Source organism: Dipodomys merriami, unplaced genomic scaffold (genome assembly GCF_024711535.1).
Source record: "Dipodomys merriami isolate MVZ:Mamm:240054 unplaced genomic scaffold, mDipMer1.0.p SCAF_4, whole genome shotgun sequence".
NCBI lineage: Eukaryota > Metazoa > Chordata > Mammalia > Rodentia > Heteromyidae > Dipodomys > Dipodomys merriami.
Window position 1 is genome coordinate 60,611,900 of NW_027205603.1, and position 21,276 is coordinate 60,633,175.

General features: G+C 41.4%; 1 protein-coding gene across 4 annotated transcripts; it reads right to left on the minus strand.

Moving 5' to 3' along the window:
• Positions 1 to 470: 470 nt before the first annotated feature.
• Tp53inp1 (tumor protein p53 inducible nuclear protein 1) lies at positions 471 to 19,700 on the minus strand. Of its 4 annotated transcripts, XM_069991096.1 has the most exons (6): positions 19,456 to 19,700; positions 18,497 to 18,664; positions 11,431 to 11,681; positions 10,255 to 10,615; positions 7,463 to 7,500; positions 5,162 to 5,249 (listed from the first exon to the last, which is right to left on the minus strand). In XM_069991096.1, exons 3-5 carry the CDS (start codon positions 11,540 to 11,542, stop codon positions 7,479 to 7,481), a joined length of 495 nt encoding a protein of 164 aa, XP_069847197.1. In that variant the 5' UTR covers positions 11,543 to 11,681; positions 18,497 to 18,664; positions 19,456 to 19,700; the 3' UTR covers positions 5,162 to 5,249; positions 7,463 to 7,478. The 4 variants fall into 4 exon arrangements, with proteins under 4 accessions (XP_069847196.1, XP_069847194.1, XP_069847195.1 ...); XM_069991095.1 differs by lacking the exon at positions 7,463 to 7,500 and having other exon boundaries at positions 471 to 5,249; positions 11,431 to 11,611; XM_069991093.1 differs by lacking the exon at positions 7,463 to 7,500 and having other exon boundaries at positions 471 to 5,249.
• Between the last annotated feature and the right edge of the window lie 1,576 nt (positions 19,701 to 21,276).

Below are 21,276 nucleotides of genomic sequence, written 5' to 3' on the forward strand. Positions count from 1 at the left end.
GTAGTTGAGATAGGTATCTCCAGACCAGACTGATCTTGAACTGGAGATCTTCCTTACTCAGGTTCCCAAATACTGGGGGCCACAGGTAGACTGCCATGCCTTGTTTTACAGGCTTTTTAAAATGAAGTATTTAAAGTACATTATTAAGTATATCTTTCACATTAGCAAAACTAAACAGTGAGTGAGCGAGTGTGTGTGTGTGCCTGCCTGCCAGTCCTGGGGCTTGAATTGAGGGCCTGAGCACTGTCCTTGAGCTTCTTTTGCTGAAAACTAGCACTCTACCACTTGAGCCACACCACTGCTTTTGGCTTTTTCTGTTTATGGTACTGAGGAATCAAACCCAGGGCTTCATGCATGCTAGGTAAGCACTCTACCACTAAGTCACATTCCAGCCAACAGCAAATATTTTAAAATAAATTATACCCATTTTCAAGAATAATGATTATAAAGACAAAAGAATCGGACATATGTGAAGTTAAAGGACATTTTATTTACTGACAGGATTAAAAACTTGTAACTCCAGGCAGTGCAAATGTACCACTGACCCCATAACAAAGAACTGGTGTTGATACACAATGTTTAAGCAATGCTACACTTATTTTTGGCAAAGTGCTGTATTGTTCACTCTGTATAAAACTTACCTAAACCAATAAGTATAAAATTTTTTCTAAAAACAGAAAAAAATTATAGACAGTGGCTCAAGAAAACAAGCTGCCATTTATGCATAGATTGATGTACAGTATATAACCTAACCAAATGTCCCTTTTGAGTTTTCAAGTTGATGAAAAATTGTGTCCAGAAACACATTAAGAAGGCACATAGTACATCTACAATACTCTTCTGTTACCATAACATATACCTTGCCCTTGAAAAGGAAATATGTTCACAATTTTACTTAAGGAAAAAATAAAGCCACTTCTTAACACAATTATTGATTGAAGTTAAAACCTCTGGAAGAAAACACAACCAGAAAGGAAACAAAACCACTGACACACCGAGGCCTGAAAATACAAACATCTAACCATCCCAAATACTGGTTTGGTTTTTACACAAGTCCACCTACAAAACAAATACTAAAACTTCAGGCAAACACAAGCAAAACTGGGTGACAACTATAAACATTTTTAAATGTCACAAAGAAAATTCTCAATGATACACAGAACATTATCCACTTAAGCTGCCTTCTTCAGAATAGTAACTTCTCCCACATGAAGCATACTGTTGCAAAAAGAAGATACTCTTATCTGTATGCTTTCTGGTGCCTTCCTCCACCTAAACCAGTAAACTGGTGGCAAATTTCAAGTGAAATCGGTACATGGCAAGGCCAAAACCATTTTATTATATAGACTTCTCTAAGTAAAGCATTTATATAAACACGTAAGCATTAAAAAAAGTAGGTAGGGATGTTATTTATAATACATTGCATGGCTGATGTCAGTGAAACCATCTATAAGTCCAACTTTAAGAGTGAGACATGTTTATAGATCTTAGAAGAGAAAAGCTCACTTCCAGGGAGTATTATGAACATATACTAGTATCTCCCAGTAAAAGGAGCAGTCTTTTAACTAATTCAAAAGCAAAACTAATGGTTGGAACCTTTTCCTACTAATGTATTAAATTTAAATGTCTTGTCTTCTAGTTGGAGTCCTTCATTTTTCTGTATTGTTTCCAACTCAAAGAAAAAGAGGATAATGAAGATACATACCCTTCCGTGCCCTTTTTTTTCTTAAGAGTATATAAAGGCAATATATTTACTTAAGGAAGAAAAATAGTAAAGAAATTCATATTTTAACACAAAGATTACAAACCAGTGTACTGTACAGAGTTCAGAAGCAAAATCAATAGGCGTTGCTGAACGGCCCTCTCAAGTTTTAAGTAAACTATCTTCTGGCTAGCAATAAAGAATTGAAAACAGAAAGGGTGTGTAAACAGGAACAGTTTGTATGGGAACTGGAAAAATACACAGGAAATTTATGTTTTAGAAAAAGTTCCCTGCATGGAAAGTCAAAAATGAAATTATTCTGGGTCTTTTGTAACCCCCTCCTCCAGCCATACAAATGCATTGCTACAAATGATAAATAACGGATGGCTAAATTTCAGATTGCAGTGCAGAACAAGATCAATGAGCTGAGGAAGAAAAAGTAATAAGCATGGGTCATACATTATAAAATGTTTGTTAACAAAAATCTAAAACTCTGAGCAATGTGGTGAACTGCAAAAGCTTAGGAGCTCATTTATGAAGTGCTGCTTATGCACACTATATTTTCTAGACTTTTTCTAAGTAACAGTCCATGTCATTTTAGGAAAAAAGAGTGCTACTAAATTTCAAAGGGAGCTTATTTCTTACTGGTTGAATTTTTATGTAATATGCACTGCAAAGCACATTGTAAACCACTGATACTTAAAATAATAAAAATAGTCAACTCACAAAATGCATTTTGGCCATCTTCCAGGAAACAGGTAACAGATCAGCATTTTTTTAGTTATTATTGGTCTTACAGTAGATTCCTAACAAATATCTAATGATCAAAAACTTCAACTGAATTATGTAACCATTTTCTTCAATTCTTATATGTGCCAGTTTTAAACAGAAACTTTAGTTAGTAATGACACAGAAACCACAGTGTGTCAACACAGGTGGTATGGTAATCTCATTCCTTAAAAAAAAAATCCCTATGATTGAATTTTTTTGTTTTCTAGAAACAAAGCATAAAAAAAAACTAGGCTTAGGTAATGCAAAAAAAAAAGTCAATAACTGATAGAGATGTAAATGTGTTTAAGCTACCAAGAAACCTGAAAAATAGTAGTTAAAAAACCCATAAAGAAAAAACATTTTAACTTTTATATACAAATCTATTCTCATGGCTGAACCTCTAACTTATAAGGTTACCAGCAACTTGCAAGTAATGTAAGAAAGAGGCCCCCTGTACTCAGAGGCTTAATCTAAACCACATTTCACTGGTCTATTGTCAAGTTACCAACATATGGCCCTAGAACAGGCATGGTATAAAACATACACACCTTCATGAAAACTACCTTATCTCCCAACTCTGGTAAACACAAATAACAATAACTTTGACAAAACTTTAGAGTTGGCCCCTAATAGGAAAACAAATAAATAAAAGGGAAAGTCTATATGGAAGCAGAGGATAAGGAAAGAAAAGGGATCTAGATACTTGTTCTAAAGGGACATCCTGGCACTTCATTATAGCCAGTGGAAGAACAACCACCATCTAACTACACACTTGACCTCTTCCAACTCTATAAATGCCCTAGTCTAGTCAGAAAAGAGCACAGCTCATTCCTGAAAATCTGCCAGGGCTCCCTGTATCAAGCTGCTGCAGGTACTGAAAAATATAATACTTCACACAACTACCTGCTACTTTTTTCTTGAAAACATTTTTTCATAGACATGTGCTCATTGAGTTTGGAATATAGAGGACATGAGGACATAAAGTGTATGATTATGCAGGCATTGCTACTGTTCTGTCAGTAGAATGTACTTTGAACTGTAAATGTGGTTAGGTTCCAAGAATATTGAGTAGGGATGGCTCAGCAAACCCATCACAACTGCCAAAAAGTGAAGTGAGTGGCTAGAGAGGTAAGAGCATAGATTTCCCTCTGTGTCTAATTAACTGGCCTACATGAGAGTTGAACCCTGCACCCTGGCCTCATTAGCACCAACACTGAAGAACAATTGGGGCACAAAAGCTGCCCCACCCCCTCCTCCCACTCCCACCCCCCAACTAGATTCAGTAGAAAGGCCTTTGGAAGATGATGCAAGGTTCAGTTCTGGTTAGCCATTTCCAATCAGTATACAATCCTCACAAATGGGAGGGAGGTGAATGTAATTACACCCCTGTTCTGGAGGAAACAGGGGCCAAAGTGGTTAAAAGATTTTGCCTGAAATTAAAACAAAATGAAAACTCAAGGAAATCAATATGTTACTTCAGATTTTGCCTGAAGTTAAAACAAATGAAAACTCAAGAAAACCAATCTGTTACTTCACTTAGGTACAATGAATAGATATAACCAGAAATCCCCCCTCCCACCCTTACTTATCCCCTTGGCAAGACAGAGTATTTTTCACTGTTTTTATCTCTTTTCTCCTGGGTGGACAAATATAAAGACACTCCAAAGTGCCTGGATAAATACTTCTGAATTTACAGGTGATATGAAATGGGGAGTAAGTGGAGCTGGCAGGAAAGAATCCAGAAAATACTGGACTAATGAGTTACTTACATAGATTTTTTTCCCAATGTAATTTCACAGGTCTAATTTCTTTCCTTGGCATGAGACAAGTGCTTTTAACCATACACCTGTAGTACCACATCACAGAGTCACATCAGATTTACTGAATGCACTATTCACTATAAAATGTACCTGAATTACACAATGAACTGTTAAGACTAATCTGGAAAAAAATTATACATACAAAAATATATCAAGTTTTCTTTCAAAGGCAAGTCCAGCCATAATTCCATTATATCCAATGGCAACTATCACCTGTTAATGCTCATGTTAGTGTGTAAAAATGTACTCGTTATATACAGAAAAGATTATCAAGTACTGGTCAATAAAGTGTATGGCTGACCCTGAGAATAAATTTTTGCTTACTCAAAAGATTGATTAAGTAATACAAAATAAAGTGAAACTGAAAGATGCCTAGTCTTGTACTTGGGGAAGATATGTCTTGAATATTCTGACTAACTCATATACACCTTAATAGAGTTAAAGACATCCCCAAACACTGCAACTGTACTGATATGTTTCCAAAAATATTCTGCAAAAAATCTACAAAGAAGTAAATGTTAGGAGCAAGGCATTATGTGATACACAGCGTAGAAATCTGATTTTTAAGATAGCGTATAACACACTGACAAACTATGTGATTGGTCATCAACTGGCTGTTAAAAGACAGCATTTTCATTGTACATACACATACAGTCACAAATATATGCACAAACGAAATGAAACCAACTAGCAAAACTTGAAATTCTTAGTAATTGTACTGACGTGGGCAGGGCTGATGAACCACCCAGCCATTGTGCTTGACTTGCCGAGAGTAGCAATCCCTGGTAAGATTTTGGCGACGAAGGCTATTTCTGTTTAGAGACTGTCTTTCACTATGTTCTTTTATCCACTGGGAAGGGCGAAAGCTCTTGGGTTGTTCTAGAAAAGTTGCATGAGCAGCAAGAGCTGTAACATAGCAGTGAAGGTGCTGCCCCATTTCACTTTGGGTTTCTACTCTGAAACAGAAAAGAACAAAGTGTTAAAGAACAAAGTATATTATGAAACTTAGATGTTACTTAGCAATTCATTTGCAATGCTCATTTGTTTATTGTTGGATGGGAGCTTAGTATCTCATGACTGACAGACAAATCTATATTTTGTGACAGTGCGGAGGAAAAACCAGTCTTGTGTGTATGTGTGTGTGTGTGACAGAGAGATTGGGGGGGGGGGGAGAGGGGAAAGAGAGGGAGAGAGAGAGAGAGAGAGAGAGAGAGAGAGAGAGAGAACATGTCATGCTGTGTAGCTCATACTGGCCTCAAACTGGTGATCCTCTTTCTAGCCTGAGTGCTGGCATTACAGGTATGCGCCACCACACCCAGCTGAGAAGCCAACTTTTAGTAGAAACGTCATATAGTCCACATATGGCTAAGTAGACTATATGCTAATATATAATATGCTTTAAACCTAAGAGTGAATTTAAGAAAGCTTTTCTGGGAGGGAACTAACATCAATTGGATATCAGTATTTTGCCAACTGTTTTGCAATACCTATTTTCGTTCTCATCATCTTAAAAGGAAAATATTTTCATTTCAAATTTTACTGATCACAAAGCATTGCACCAATAACATCTTCACAGATGAATTCCAAAAGTAAAATGTTCTAGGAAACATGTTTTTTTTTTTTTTTTTTTTTTTTTTTGTCGGTCGTGGGGCTTGAACTCTGGGCCTGGGCGCTGTCCCTCAGCTCTTCAGCTCAAGGCGAGCACTCTACCACTTGAGCTACAGCGCCACTTCCGGTTTTCTGGTGGTTTATTGGAGATAGGAGTCTCACGGTCTCTCCTGCCCGGGCTGGCTTTGAACCGTGATCCTCAGATCTCAGCCTCCTGAGTAGCTAGGATTACAGGCGTGAGCCACCAGCGCCCGGCAAGGAAACATGTTTTAAATCTGCATTTCATAGAAATACTACATAAGGAAAATTCTCTGCTTATTTTAGAAGACAACTCTTATGTTTTTACTTATATCACAACAAAGCACATTTTGGAATGGCACTTGTACAATTTGCACAATTGTACAAAAAAATTTACCCTTAAGGAACATGTAATCTTAAAACATGGCTACAGATGCAAGATTACTGTTTGTTCTCTATATTAAATAACTAGTAGGGTTGATCTAAGCTATCAACACATAACATAAAGAGCACTAAGATTTTTGTTTCAGTGCTGGACAGGTGTTCTACCATTGATCTACATTGACAGCCCAAGTTTTAAGACTTAGGTGTTACGTACACTAGACTGGCAGTTAATGTGTGTGTGTGTGTGTGTGTGTTGGTCCTAGGGCTAGAACTCGTGTGTGTGTGTGTGTGTGTTGGTCCTAGGGCTAGAACTCGTGCGTGTGTGTGCGTGTGTGTGTGCGTGTGTGCGTGTGCGTGTGTGTGTGTGTGTGTGTGTGTGTGTGTCCTAGGGCTAGAACTCAGGGATGGCCTGGGCAATGTGTGTAAACTTTTTAGCTCAAGGCTAGTGTTCTACCACTTGAACCACAGCTCCATTTCTGTTTTTCTGGTGCTTAATTGAAGACACAAGTGTCACAGAATTTGCTGCCTGGGCTGGCTTTGAACCTTGATCCTCAGATCTCAGCCTCCAGAATAGCTATGATTATAGGTGTGAGCCACCAGTGCCCAGTTTATGTATTTTCATATTCTGTCTGAAATCATTTGAAAATACTACTATATCATTCTTTACAATCTATCCTATCCATCTATCTATTTGAAATTAATGGAGATCTGGGAGTACAGTTCCGTGAGCATATGCCTAGCATGCCCAAATCCCTTGGTTCAGTCTCCACCATCTCCAAAAATAACAACAAAAAGAGCAAAGAAAGAAATAGAGCTGAGTGCTGGTGGCTCACTCCTTCGATCCTAGCTATTCAGGAGGCTGAGCTCTGAGGATCACGGTTCAAAGCCAGACTGGGCAGGAATGTCCATCAGACTCTTCAGTTAACCACCAGAAAACACAGAAGTGGCACTGTAGCTCAAGTGGTAGAGCACTCACTTGCCTTGATCTGAGTGCCCAGGCCCAGAGTTCAAGCCCCACGACCAACAAAAAGAAAGGAAGGAAGGAAGAAATAGAAAGGAGTTAGTATGAAGATGTTTTTAAAGCCTGCCATCTGAGTTCCTAGCCTCCCTTTACAGACTAATAACATAGATCACACAGTCTCAAAGTGGATATACTTACTCTGTGCCCGTGAGTCTTATAAGCAGGTTTTTCTGGCCCTACAAATGTTAAACGGTGAACTATTAAATTACTAGTAAGATTTAAAAAGCTATTTTAATTTTACTGTTAGGATGTGGGTCAACTTCATTAAAACTGATTTGCTATGGGTCATTAATGACACATGTTACTTAAGATGATGACAGCTCATAAACTCACAAATATTTATAAATATTTATAAATGCTAAAATGCAATAAATGCCATATGAAGCCCATTCCAATTATGAAGCATCTTACTTTTATAGGGCTTATTATAATATACCTGAGGTTAGATAGAATGGAAGCAATATAACTGTTGAAAGACATGTTTTATTGCTTGTTCAGAAAACAGATGTTTACTATGTAACTAGCCTCCTAATTTGGTAACACCTGATTCGTGTGTGTATGTGTGTATGTTATTAGAGATTAAACCCAGAGTCTCATGTATGTTAAGCAAGGGCTCTATTACTGAGCTATATTCTCAGCACTTTCTTGTTTTTACTAAGACAGGTTATAGCTAAGTTGCCATTTACTTTGAGATAGAGTCTCTTGATACTGCTTATGCTGGCCTCAAAACTTTCAACCTTTCTGTCTCAGCTTTACCAGTACTCGGGTTATAGTTGAGTGCCATCATACTCAGCTCTAGTGGATCTTTCTTGTAAGAAGAGTTTTCAAACCCAAAAATAAAGATGTTGAAAAAAAACTCTTTGATTACTATTATAAATCTACAATAATTAGTATTATCCTATGTACTGAAATAATTCAAAAAGTTACATGTATTATTTTAATGATTTACATATGGAAAAATACCTATTGTTTAACTCTCATATAGGTGATATTTACAATAAATGAATGCAAAACAAACTGGATACAAAATATGACTTCCTTTATCCCCACACTGGAGTTTGAATTCAGGGCTTGGCCCTTGCTAAGTAGGTGCTTTATCACTTGAGGCACATCTCCAGCCCTTTTTGCTTTTATTTTTCTAATAAGGTATCATTTTTAGTCCAGGCCAGCTCAGATCATAATCCTATTTACACTTTCCACATATCTAGGATGACAGGTGCACACTACCGTGTGCAGCTTTTTATTGGAAATAGGATCTTTCCACCTTTTTGCTTGGGTAAAACTTCAATCCTTCTGATCACAGTCCTGATCTTCAACCAGCCAAGATAGTTTTTCACTGCATCAAAAAAATACAGCTAAATGAAGTTCACAGTCCTAGATTGGATGTGCTGGCTTGATTAAATATTCTAGACTGTCTTAGGACTGAGTATGATTTGGGTAGTAAATATTTGTTGAAGCAAAACGGTGGGTGAGGGGCTGGGAAGGTGGCTCAGTGGTAGAGCCCTTGCCTTGCATGCCTGAGGCCCTGGGTTCAATTCCTCAGCACCACATAAGCAAAAAGCTGGAAGTGGCGCTGTGGTTCAAGTGGTAGAGCGCTCGCCTTGAGCTGAAGCGCTGAGGGACAGCACCCAGGCCCAGAGTTCAGGCCCCGCGACTGGACCCAAAAAAAAAACAAACGGTGGGTGATCACTGCCCAAGCAAGCAAGTTATAAAACAGCACCTACAGCATGATTCCATTTGCATCAAAAGTGTGTTAGAGTGTGTGTGTGTGTGTGTGTGTGTGTGTACATACAGAAAACAAAAATAATCTGGAAGATAATTAGGATCTCTAGGTCATCTCAAAGTTTTAAAGTTTACATATTTACACTTTCTGCAATGTATGTGAAGTGTTTCTATGCTAATACATTATTTTGCAATGCAGCTAGTTACACCTATACATGTAAACACTGTAAATATGCAAATACCTTTAAGCTTAAAGTGACCATTGATCATGCTAAATTCTTGAGTGGATTCCTCAGATTCAGGAGGGAAGATTTAAGATTATTTAAAGTAAATATAAAATAAATCAATGCCACCTCCGAAATATAATATTCTACTTGAGCTCTTGGCAAAATTTTGGAGTTGAATAAAGTGCCATTCTCTATCACATATCTTATCCAGTGTATATATAGTATCAGATAACTATATATGAGCATATTTTAGTAAAATATGCTTAGCTTTGTAAAAGATCACTTACAATATTCAAACTTGAGTGTATGGCAAACTGGTTGAGTGAAAGAGCTGCCTGGCCTTTGTGTATATTTGGCAAATAGGAAATAGAAGCTGTGCATGGTCTACTTAGTGGAGTCAGATCCTGCACAATCTAAAAAGAACCCTTTGAATGACAGTAGGAATATTTGAACTGCTCCAAAGGATCCAATCCATTCAGGCCCTTGACCTAAAAGAGGGAATGAGTCAGTGCCAATACTCATGTAGTGTTTTAACATCACTGAGAGCATTTCTCTTAAGTGCATGGTGGACTAGCTGGTTTCTAAGCTAATTAAGATGATTTTGAGACTTAATTTTAGTAGACAGGTGAAATCTCATATGTTTTTCCTGGATACATTCTCTTGTTAAAGGTCACAGAATGTAAGTTTGACTGGAACACATCAGTCACTGACTAGTAACTTCTCCTGAATTTACCAGGTCCTCTACCCATTTGCTGTTGAAACTAGTTAGCTTCCTAGCTGCTGTGATTACACACATAGGCCACTACCCCCACTCCTGGACAGATTTTTTATACTATTGATCACCTATGTACATGCTTTTGTAAATCTCTAACAAAATTACTTTTCCATCTTCAAAAACTTTAGTTGTGAACTGTAGTAGAAATAAACAAACATGCTTAACTAAATATTGTCTATGGAGAGAGTAAAATACTGTTCACATACCTGGGACTACTTGTGTTCTGAAATTCATCAGTCCCACAGCTGGCCTCACTGAGACCAGGGCAGGAGTTATGCACAGCATAGACAGACATGCTGGGATGTTCAATGAGAAGGTTTTCCATAGGACTCGTTTCCACCTTGATAGTGGTTAATCCACCTGCAGTAAAACATGGGGGAGGGGTGATAAACCAGCTCTCTTCCATTGGACAGGACTCAAACTGGAGGAAGCAGGAATCACTCGTATCAGCCAAGCACTCCAGAGATGCAGGTAAACAGGAGAAGACTGAAGAATGATCTTCTGTAGGGGATGCTTCACTTATGTCTTCTTCCTCCTCATCCTCTGCTGAGAAGTCAGTGCAAGTGTCTACAGATTGCCATCCATATCACATCCATGTATGTTGTTGAATGTTCCATGGGAAGATGATAATCATATTGATGGTCATGGTAGAATCACCCATCAAATTCACAGCACAGAAAAGGAGAGACAATATTATTAGACATTGACCACATTCCTCAATTTAGCTAAAAAATAAAACCATGTATATTCACTCAGTGATGATATAATTTAGTAACACCGTGTTTGGGGAGGGCATGTGAGTGCATGTGTGCGCACATACATGCATATGTCTAGTAGATCCCGTTGGCTTTGAAAGAATAGCTTTAGGATTTCTACACTCCTAAATAAACATGAAATGAGCAATGAGGGATACTGCTTGACCTAGTGTAAGGGTTTCCTACTAAAGTGCCTCTGATTGGATCAGGTTGTACAAGTGATAAAACTGGGAAGTCTGACATCAATCAGTTTCACTGACTGATGGTAAATGTTTCCTGAGTGTGCTTTTTATGATAAATTCTGATTATTTTTAAGACTTTAAAATATTTAGTTATTGCTTTACTTAGGAAAAAATGACAGGGGGCTGGGAATGTGGCTCAGTGGTAGAGTGCTTGCCTTGCAAGCATGAGGCCCTGGGTTCGATTCCTCAGCACCACATAAGCAGAAAAAGGTTGGAAGTAGCACTGTGGCTCAAGTGGTAGGGCACTAGTCTTGAGCTGAAGAGCTGAGGGACAGTGCTCAGGCTAAGTTCAGGCCCCAGGACCGACCAAAAAAAAGAAAAGAAAAAAATGACGAACAAGAGTATCCATCTTTATCATGAAGATCAACTATTTAGAATACCTTACCTATGAAGTCAACAAGAATCCACTCATCATCTTCTTTCTCACTGAATTCTGGTTCTTGGTTGGAAGAAGTATTGACATCACCCACAAACATTTTGTTCAGTCTCTGGAACATTGTTAAGGCAAGACTGAGACTTTGGCTGGATATCTTTATAGCTGAGATTTCAAAATCCTGTCAGTTGACCTGATGGCATGGACAGGAGATTAAAGTGCACAGGGTAGTTATTCACTGTGAGATGCAAGAACAGTCATCCCTAAAATAAAACAGAAAAGAAACATTTCAACCTGGTTTGTACTTACACATACATATCACACACACACAGAAAGCACATGTTCTAATCTACATTCTCCATTTCTTTTCTAACTACAGGAGTCAACAAGACATGCAACATCTTTTATTTACAAACTATCATGAACTAAGTACTCAAATGTAACCTGTAATTATCCTAAAGCTTGCTTGATGTGGTAGTATACCTGTAATCTCAGGATGCTCAAGCAGCGGGATTGTGAGTTTGAGGCCACCCTGGGATACATATAAAACTTCAAATATGATGGTGTTAGTAAATAAGAGTTTTTTTTTACATCTGTACTTTTATAAGAGATTAATTTGAATGCTGTATTTCAAACTACAGTACCCTTTTTCTGTAGAGTCACAAAGCTACACTTTAAGTGTCTTGCTATAGGATGTTCATCTGCCCAGAAGTCTTCACATAATCCTAGTAGTAGTGCCTAGCACCACCATCTTCTCTGGTTTGATTTTCCTTCTTTTTTTGTGGGGAGAGGAGCAACAAGGATTTGAACTTGGGGTTCTTCACTTGAAAGACAAGTGCTCTGAGCCATGCATTTGGTTTTTTATTATTTTTCTACCAGGGTCTCACTTTTCCCCCAGGTTGGCCTGAATCAAGATTGTCTAGCTTATGCTTCTCCTGAGTAGCTGGGAAGGCAGGTATATACTACTGTACCCAGGTTTTGAGATGATGTCTCACTTTTTGTTTGGGATATTTCCCAAGTGTCTAGGATTATGGTTATAAACCACTGAACCTAGTTTGTTTTGTGGCTTATGTATATGACTAATTTCATTTGAAATGTATAAGCACAGCATACTTTGGTCTTCAAAACAATTCTTAGCACTGATGTGGAGAAATCTCCCTTTAGAAAACTGAGCCAAGGTAGCAACCAGAAGAGTGTAGTGAGTAGTGGAATCAGTATGTTTTCTGGTGTTCAAATCCTGGTTCTTCACAGACTTAAGATTTAGGAAATACCTTGGCTTATACTGGTAAAGGTCCCTACCTCAAGGAATTCTGGTGAGTTCTAAATGAGGAACTCCTGCTTGTTGGATCTTACCACAGTGCCAGATTTATCCGTTTCTGCCTGGCTACCTGACAGCATCTCAAACTGAACACCTACCAAGAACTTTGAATTTTTACCCATGAAAGTACTAATATACAATGCCCTCTAGCCTCTTCTCATTTAGCAGCAGAAACCCAAAGTTAAAGGTGAACACCTAGCAGTTACACTGACTGTTTTGCCACTCCTATTAGTCCCATGCTCCTTGCTTAGCCTCTCATTCAGACTGCCACCAAGTGCTGTAGCCTGTTGTCTCCTGGGACTTTCTTGAAACCATCTCTTACAAGTATCCCTGATTCTAGTCTTGGTAAATGAGATAACAAGCATTGCATGCTTCACAAGATAATTGACACAGAGTTCCTAGTCCAGGTCAACTGTCATTCTACAAATACTGAGCGCTGATTATGAAATCAGTTGGAGTGCTGAGCACAGTAGACAAAGCAGTGAACAAATCCCTCTAAAGTGAAACTACTTGGGGGGCAGTGAACACAGGGTAGAAAGGGTAATGAGCAGTACTCAGAACTTCCTGGGTATACCTCGAATGGCTGAAAAGATCAGGAATGGGGGAAGGGGAGATGGAACACTATGCTACGGAAACCTGCAGAAGATTGAGGATGTGGCTCAAGATACAGACAGTGAGGCACAAGAACAGACTAGTGCCAAGCAGGGACCGATCCTGTAGGACCTTGTAAGGCAGAACTTAAAGTGAGAAAGCCAGACATGGTGGCACATGGAATTCCAACACTTGGAAAGCTGAGGTAAGAGAATTGTGATTAAAGACCAGCTTGGTATACAAAGCAAGACTATTTTTTTTTAAAGGTTAAAAGGTGGTCTAGGGTAAGTTTCTGGTCTGGTCTGGTAATGATAGGACCATTTAGGGGACTAGGAATTCTGCAGAAGTATAGGTTGGATATTGCTGGCATGATGAACTTAGGAAATCTGTGGCTGGAGATGTCTAGTGGGAGACAAAGTATTTGGAGTTCAAGAGTGTGCCCTTGGGGGCACAGACTTGGGAGTTACCACATGAGGGTGATAGAAGCATCAGCCTTGAATCCCTAACTTCAGGCTTTTGACAATTCATCTTTTTATTGTTATTATAAGGGTGATTGTATAGAGGGGTTACAGTTACCTAAGTCAGGTAATGAGTACATTTCTTTTTGGACAATATCACCCCTTCCCTCACACTCTCCCAGTTTTTCCCTCCCATCTCCACCCACAACTTGTATAGTTCATTTTCAAAATAGTGTACAATGAGTACCACTGTTGCATTTGTTCACTCTGTCTCTCCATTTGTGCCTCCCTTGACAGTTCACTTCCAAAATAATAATCTTCAGCTGTAAAAGTGGTTTGAGATGTCCAAATAATGCCTTGTGTGTAAACTGGACTGCCACAATTGTTTGGCACATTACTAGAAGTTAAACATTTCAAATGACATTAGGACACTATGGTCCTAATTCATCATCTTTAGTCATTAATTATTAAAAGTGGGTAAACAGGAAGTATCACTTGCATAACAAGTCTTTCTGAACACTCATAATAGTAACATGGTCAAATCATGAAGGTTGGAGCCCTACTACAGACCTGTGCCTTACTCTGTTAGTAAAGAACTCAAATTCAGCTCTTTTTCATACTGAAAAATGTTAGAAGTAGCCCTGCACCAGTGGCTTGTGCCTGTAATCCTAGCTCCTCAGGAGGCTGAGATCTGAGGATTGCAGTTCAAAGCCAGCCCAGGCAGGGAAGTCCGTGAGACTAATACTTCCAGTAAACCACTCAGAAAACCAGAAGTGGCATTATGACTCAAGTGGCGGAGCACTAGCCGTGAGCTGAAAAGCTGAGGGACAGCACCCCAGCCCCAGCCCAGAGTTCAAAAAAAAAAAAGTTAAAAGTGATGTGTGGCTTACCTGACATATTCTGCCATCATTTCTCTAGGCTTTGTCACAAAGTCTGGTGTAAATGAAAGCTTTTGAGATATAAGCCAGGATGGAAAAAGACAAAATATTTTCCCATTTCTCTTAAATTGCAGGGTAGATGGCAGCCCTGAATGTGATTCTGTATCCACTGGATTGAGAGAAAAAGCCCCAATCTAGAAAACAGGACTGGAATCTAGCCCTCAAGATCTAAGCAGCTAGGGACAGTGGAAGATTTAAGAGTGGTAAAGAGGAGATAACACCCTGTGGGGGGGACCCCTTGCTCATCCTGCCCATGCACCTTGTCCACCTGTGATGCTGTGTGAGGGCACCTGACCCACGGCAAATCAGTGACAGCTGCTGAGTTCTCAAATGCAGACTGTACCTTGGGGCTACAGCTCTGACACCAGACAGGCTTCTCTAAAAGAAGTAAGGGACAGCACAAGAATATTCTTTCAGTTTCTTTCTTTTTTGGGGGGAGGGTGTCCAGTCGTGGGCCTGAACTCTGAGCCTGGGTGCTGTCCCTCAGCTCTTCAGCTCAAGGCTAGCACTCTACCACTTGAGCCACAGCGCCACTTCCGGCTTTTTTCTTTTTGCTTATGTGGTGCTGAGGAATGGAACCCAGGGCCTTAAGCATGCAAGGCAAGCGCTCTACCACTGAGCCACCTTCCCAGCCCTCTTTCAGTTTCTTGAAGTCAGAGGCTGCCTCCAAGTTTCTGGTGTATCAGGTGGGCATTGTACAAAAGCTGCCCCAGTAAAGGGAGGAGGGGAAAGATCTCATTCTTCATCTCACCTAAGTTACTGCTGGTTTTCATACATGATACACCTGTTGGGCCCTAGGGAAGGACACAGAATGGAATCCTGGAGGAGGGAGTACCAGCAGGAGAATGTACTTGGTTTTCATACAATTATACCATTTAGCCCTTTTGTACCTCAGTCTGTTAGAAAAATCAGCAGACATGTAGAACTGCCTCACGGAAATCCCCACTCTAGCACAATGAATTTTTTTGGGGGGGGCAGAGAGGGAAGTACTGGGGGCTTGAATTCAGGACCCTGCACTTAATAGGCAGGCACTATACTACTTGAGCCACAATTCCAGCTCTTCTAGCACAATGAAGAAGTGGGGTTGGTTCCTAGCCTGCTTTTTGGAGGTGTCACTAAGGACAAGAAGTTGTTTCTGAACACACCCCTCTCCTGTGTACTACAACTGTTCAGTGGAGCAGCCACTAGGCACATTAGGTGAAAGAACATATGAAATGTGATTACTGTGATCAAAACACTGAAATCTTAATTTTCATCCATTTAAGTTGTCAAAATCTTTCAACCATGTCTAGAAAAATTACAGTTTGTGACTCCTTTTTCAGCTGCTAACTTCACAGCATCTAAATACAAATTGATAATTTCTGATGAGACTTTTGGATCCAAACTGTTATTATGTGTGGAAAATATATACACGTGTATATGAAAGACTCAGTAGTGAAAAAAGTAAAAATCTCATAATTTTTATAGCAATTACATGTTAATAAGTTTTGGGCATACCAGATTACAAAAAACATAAACTTCATCTTTTTTTTAAACATACCCACACAGTTCACTATATAAACTAATTGGACAGTGCTGTACTAGAAAAATTTCTAAAATTTTAATGACCTATTCCACTGATGACCCACAGGCTGTCCCTGTAGTAACTGCTCCTTTTAACCCTGGGGTGGACTAGGGCTACTGCTTTGTTTAGGCAAAGCAGAGCCTCTGAATTCTGTCCTTCCCACACAATTTACAATGAATAAATGAATTCAATTTACAATGAATAAATGATAAAACAATGATGAAACTCAAATGAAGGTTCCAGAGAAAGTGTGAGTCCTCAGAAGACAAATGTACAGATATAGCCCTGAAATTTAGCAGAGATAGACAAGGAAGGCTAGAGAGGCAGCATTGCTGCTGTTTTTCCAGTAACCTGGAAGCTGGAACCAGCTTCAGGCCAGCAGGATCCAGGTAGAGAAAAAAAACAACAAAACAGTACCTGGATCCAAGTAAGGGTTAAAGGCAGCTTTATCCCAGTCCTTGCTTGTCTTAAAAATATGGCAACCTCAACACTTTTTTTTGGTACCTGTACTGGGGCTTAAACTCAGGGAACTCAAGCTCTTCCTTTAGCTTTCCCCTTCAAGGGTGAGACTCAAATTGTGTCGTAATTCCATTGCCTTGTGGTAGTCACTGTTAGTATACTGGTTAGTATACTGGTTTCTATCATAATCATAGCCTAGTAGATGGATAATTTTGTGTATTTATGATTGTTTTTCATATTATTTATGAGTAGACATCTTTTGTGCGCAGAGAAAGTAGTCCAGTTTCATACTTAATGAGTAGCCTAGTTGAGGACTTTGGAGTTGTCAGTGTGTCTTATTTTCTTATTTTTGAGATAGATAACCTGGCAGCCTGGTATGATACCTAAAGCCTGGCTCTGGAGGTAGCCTGCTCTGTTAGAAATGTTAGCTCAGCTGCTGCAAAGTTGGGAGGATCCAGGATATTTAGTAACTTCACAGTGTTCCAGTTTTCTCATTCTTAACAAGGGAATGTCAGTCATAATACCTTGTGCTTAGTGCCAATGTGTACCACTTGGAATATTGCCTAGTACATAACAGGCTTTCAGCAAATATTAACTCCAAGTTCATTCCAAACTAGTTATGAAATTGAGCACGTCATTCAGCTACTTTTATCTATAACTGTCTATTTCTATATAATAATTAGAGCTACAATTTGCTGAATGTTTATGTGACAGGGAATTGAGGTACTTATTTGTCCTGTGATGAGGAAACTGAGGCTTAGAAATTAACTTGGCTTTAAAAGTGCCAGAGCAGGGCTGGGAATGTGGCTTAGTGGTAGAGTACTTGCCTAGCATGCATGAAGCCCTGGGTTCTATTCCTGAGTACCACATAAACAGAAAGGCTAGAAGTGGCTCTGTGGTTCAAGTTGGTGGAGCTCTAGCCTTGAGCCAAAGAAGCTCAGGGACAGTGCGCAAGTCCTGAGTTTAAGCCCCAGGACTACGCCCCCCCCCCAAAAAAAAGTGCCAGACCAAGTCACAAGTGGAACAAGTACTAGAGTTCAGATTCCAGTTCTTTGCTTTCTTAACATGTGATCTCTCAAGGCCAGCCTCAACTTTGGTTTTGTGAACTTCAGAGAATGGAGCTTTCAGTTAGTTTTGGCTGCCAGTAGGCGGCTCCAAAAAGCAACATTTTAAAATTACAACCAAAACCACACTTAGATGAGTGCAGCTGTGCTCCTAGACAGTTTTAGAACATCAGGTGGCTCAACAAGACATCTTCACTGAAAAAGAGCTCCAAATTATTTTTGTAGTCATCCTCTCCCCCTACTTCGAAAAGATGATTCAAGTAATTTAAAATAAATTTGGAATAGCTGGAAAACCAAGCCAAGAAGCTTGTCTCTGCTTGTTCCACCTCTACGAGGTCTATTCAACTAGTTTACAGACTAGGGTCTGGATCCACCACTGCCTGCCCTGAAGGCTGAAGACAGTAGACAAAGACAGCAGTAAATAGTAATTCATCCTTGTTAAACTTGAAATTGGAAAGCAGGGCATTTCCCAGAGAAATATATGAGAAAGCAGAGCAGAGAAGAAAAAATGATAGGATGAGACAAACAAAAGAGACCTTGGGTGCAGAAATTAGTAGCTCCTGGTTCCAGGCTGGAACCTTTGAATATTAGGCTGCCAGAATTATAGAGGCTGAGATTTAAACTCACAAAACTTCCCACTGGTTTTCCGACATCTAACTTTAAATCGTATTTATTTAAATAATTACCATGCACTCGAATTCAGGATCTTTGGGTACTTGTCTCTTCAATGAAAACGTCACACTTCCCTTTTCTCAAAGCTACTTTACTTCAGGAAGGGCTATTTAAGGGAGGGAAGATGCTCAAGTCCTTAAGAGTTGCAAATAGACACTCAACTGGAATTGGGAGACTGTACTCTGAAAATACAACAAAAGCCAAGAATTGCAAGTAAAATTCACCTGCAGTTTTGAAACAGTAAACACCATTTTTCAATTGGCTTTGTGGACTTGAATGAATCTCTATGCCTCCATTTTCTATAAATAAGATAGGCCTGCTTCGTTGGTGTCGTGAAGACCAACAGGTCTCAAAGCGTTTGGCTCATACGAAGCGCTCTCTAAGCGCCCGATTAGACCAATTCGGAGGGTAAAAAGCGAAGCCCTCTTTCCACAGCGCAAGCCCAGGGCGGTGTGAGGTCAGGTGGGGTCACGGGCCAGGCCGCCGGCAGGCGGCACTTAGGCAGGGGTCGGTCTGCACCCGCGGGCCTACGAGGGCTAGGTAAACAGAAGGGCAGGTGGCGGGGGGCCGGCGCCTCGGGCCACGGGTCCCAGCGCGGCGCCCTGAGCGTCCGTCCCTGTCGGTGGCGGGGTGGATGGAGAGGCGCAACTACCGAAACGGACGCTCCGCCGCCAGGTCCCGGACAGACAGCCCCATCCAACCGCCAAGTGCGGACGGGAAGGAGTGAGGAGGAGGAAGGGAAGGGGGGACGTTCCGCCGTGGCCAAGAAAACAGGCCTTGCTCCGGGCAGGAGGTGGAACCCCAACACCCAACCGCCGCCCCGCACGGGGTTCGGCCCGCTCCGCGCCCCAGCCTCGCTGCGCCGCCGGGCCGCGGGGGCGAGGGGAGGGCACGGGAGGTGTGCAGTCACGCGGTTCGATTCCAGCCTCGGGACGGACCGCAGCGCGGCGGCCGCCCGCCCGCTCGCACTTACGTGGGCCGAGCCTCGGCGGGGACGAGCGTCCAGGAAGCGGTCGCCGGCGCGGCGGGGACCGGCGCGGCGCGGGGCCCCTGAGGTAGCTGCGGCAGGCCGGGCTGCGCCTCGCTTCGGGTCCCGGGACAGGGGGCGCAGGACCGGCTCCAGCCCTCGGTTCGCTGTCCCCGGTCGCCGCCACCGGCCCGTCCTGGTCCTTTTGTTGTTGTGTGGCGCTGAGAACAGCTGATGGGCCGCTCCGCCCGTCGTCCGGCCCGCCCTCCAGCCACCCCGCCCCGCCCCGGGGCCGCGCCAGGGCGGCCCCACCAATCGGTGGCGCGGATGCCCCGGGGCCGCCCTGCGAGAGGATGTCACTAACGCACGTGACCTGGCTCCCGGCCCGGCGACGCTCTTGAGTCAGAGACAAGCCCGGGCAACAAAGACGGGAGTCCCGAGCCAGCGCAGACGGGGCGCGCGGGCGGGAGGGCCGGGAGAGGGCCGGGAGAGGCCCGGGCGTCCGCTAGGGTCTGGGCGCTCGGGCGACGTGGGAGAGAAATGGGGCCTCGAGACTGCCAGAAGTGGGAGAAGCGGGGAGGAGGAGACAACTGGACCTTAGAGGTGTGGTGGACGAGGAGTTTGGGACACAAAGAACACATTTTGTTTTTCTTATGATGGAGATACTGTAGGATGATGGAAGCAAAATCTCCAGTTACCCCATTTTGGCCTATGTAAACAGTTGGTGTGCTGTTGAGGCCAAGGTCACTTCTGACTCTTCGTGGGAAGAAGTCAAGTACTTAGGTAAAGGGGAGCCTGTATCCCTACTCAACTTTGTAACACAAGGAACCTGGCCCCCTGTGGTAACTGGCGCTGGGAGCTGACTGAACTTGCCCCTCACATCCTGACTGAGCCGGGCAGAAGCCAGGCCCAAGAGACTGTCTATCCTAGCCTGAAGGTAGAGGTCAGGAGCTTTGAAGGTCCTTTGCTCCAGCCGGAAAGAAAGTAAGAGTTAAGCACTGCGTCTTCCCCAGACTCTGCATCTAAAGCTCTCATATAATCCAAGAAAGTTATGAACTCTTGTTTACATGCCTGCAAAATGTGGACATTCACAGGGGCCTGCCTGTACTCATACACCTATTTATAGTGAGAAGAAAATGAAACTGGTTTGGAATCCATTTCCAAGCCAAAGCACTATACACATATAGGTGGGTTAATTAGCAAAGATGGAGGAATCATGTTGATCATCAGTTCTATGAATCCTGTTTGGATTGAGATGTACTCCTCTGGCCTAGGTGAAGCATATACCGACTCCTGAAGAGGATGGTGTTACATTAGATTGTAACTGGAAACTCACAAGGACCCTCAATCCTGTGGTCAGTCCATTTTCAACAATACTGGTTTGAAAGAGTGTGAATTAAAGTTGAGGACATTTAACTTTGAGGAATAATAATCAATATATCGTGGTCATTGGACATTACAAGTTACAAGGCTATAATTTGTGGGTTAGTACCACAGAATTGAACCTGATCTGGATTTTAAGTTTTGGTAGAACAGGTCTACCCTAATATTTTCTCTCAGGTACAAACCCATCTTCCCATTCATATACTAAGTTTAATAACAATGATAAAGATGTAGTTTTTTTTAAAGCAAGAAGACCTACCTTGTTCCAGCTTGATAAGATTTTTTACAGTAAAAGGCTGTATGTGAAATCCAAGAGATAGATTGTGGTTCAAAGCCAACTGGGGCAGGAAAGTCCATGAGAGTTATATCTCCAATTTATCACTAAAAAGCTGGCTGTGGAGATGTGGCTCAGGTGATAAAGTGATACCCTGGAGCAAAAACGCT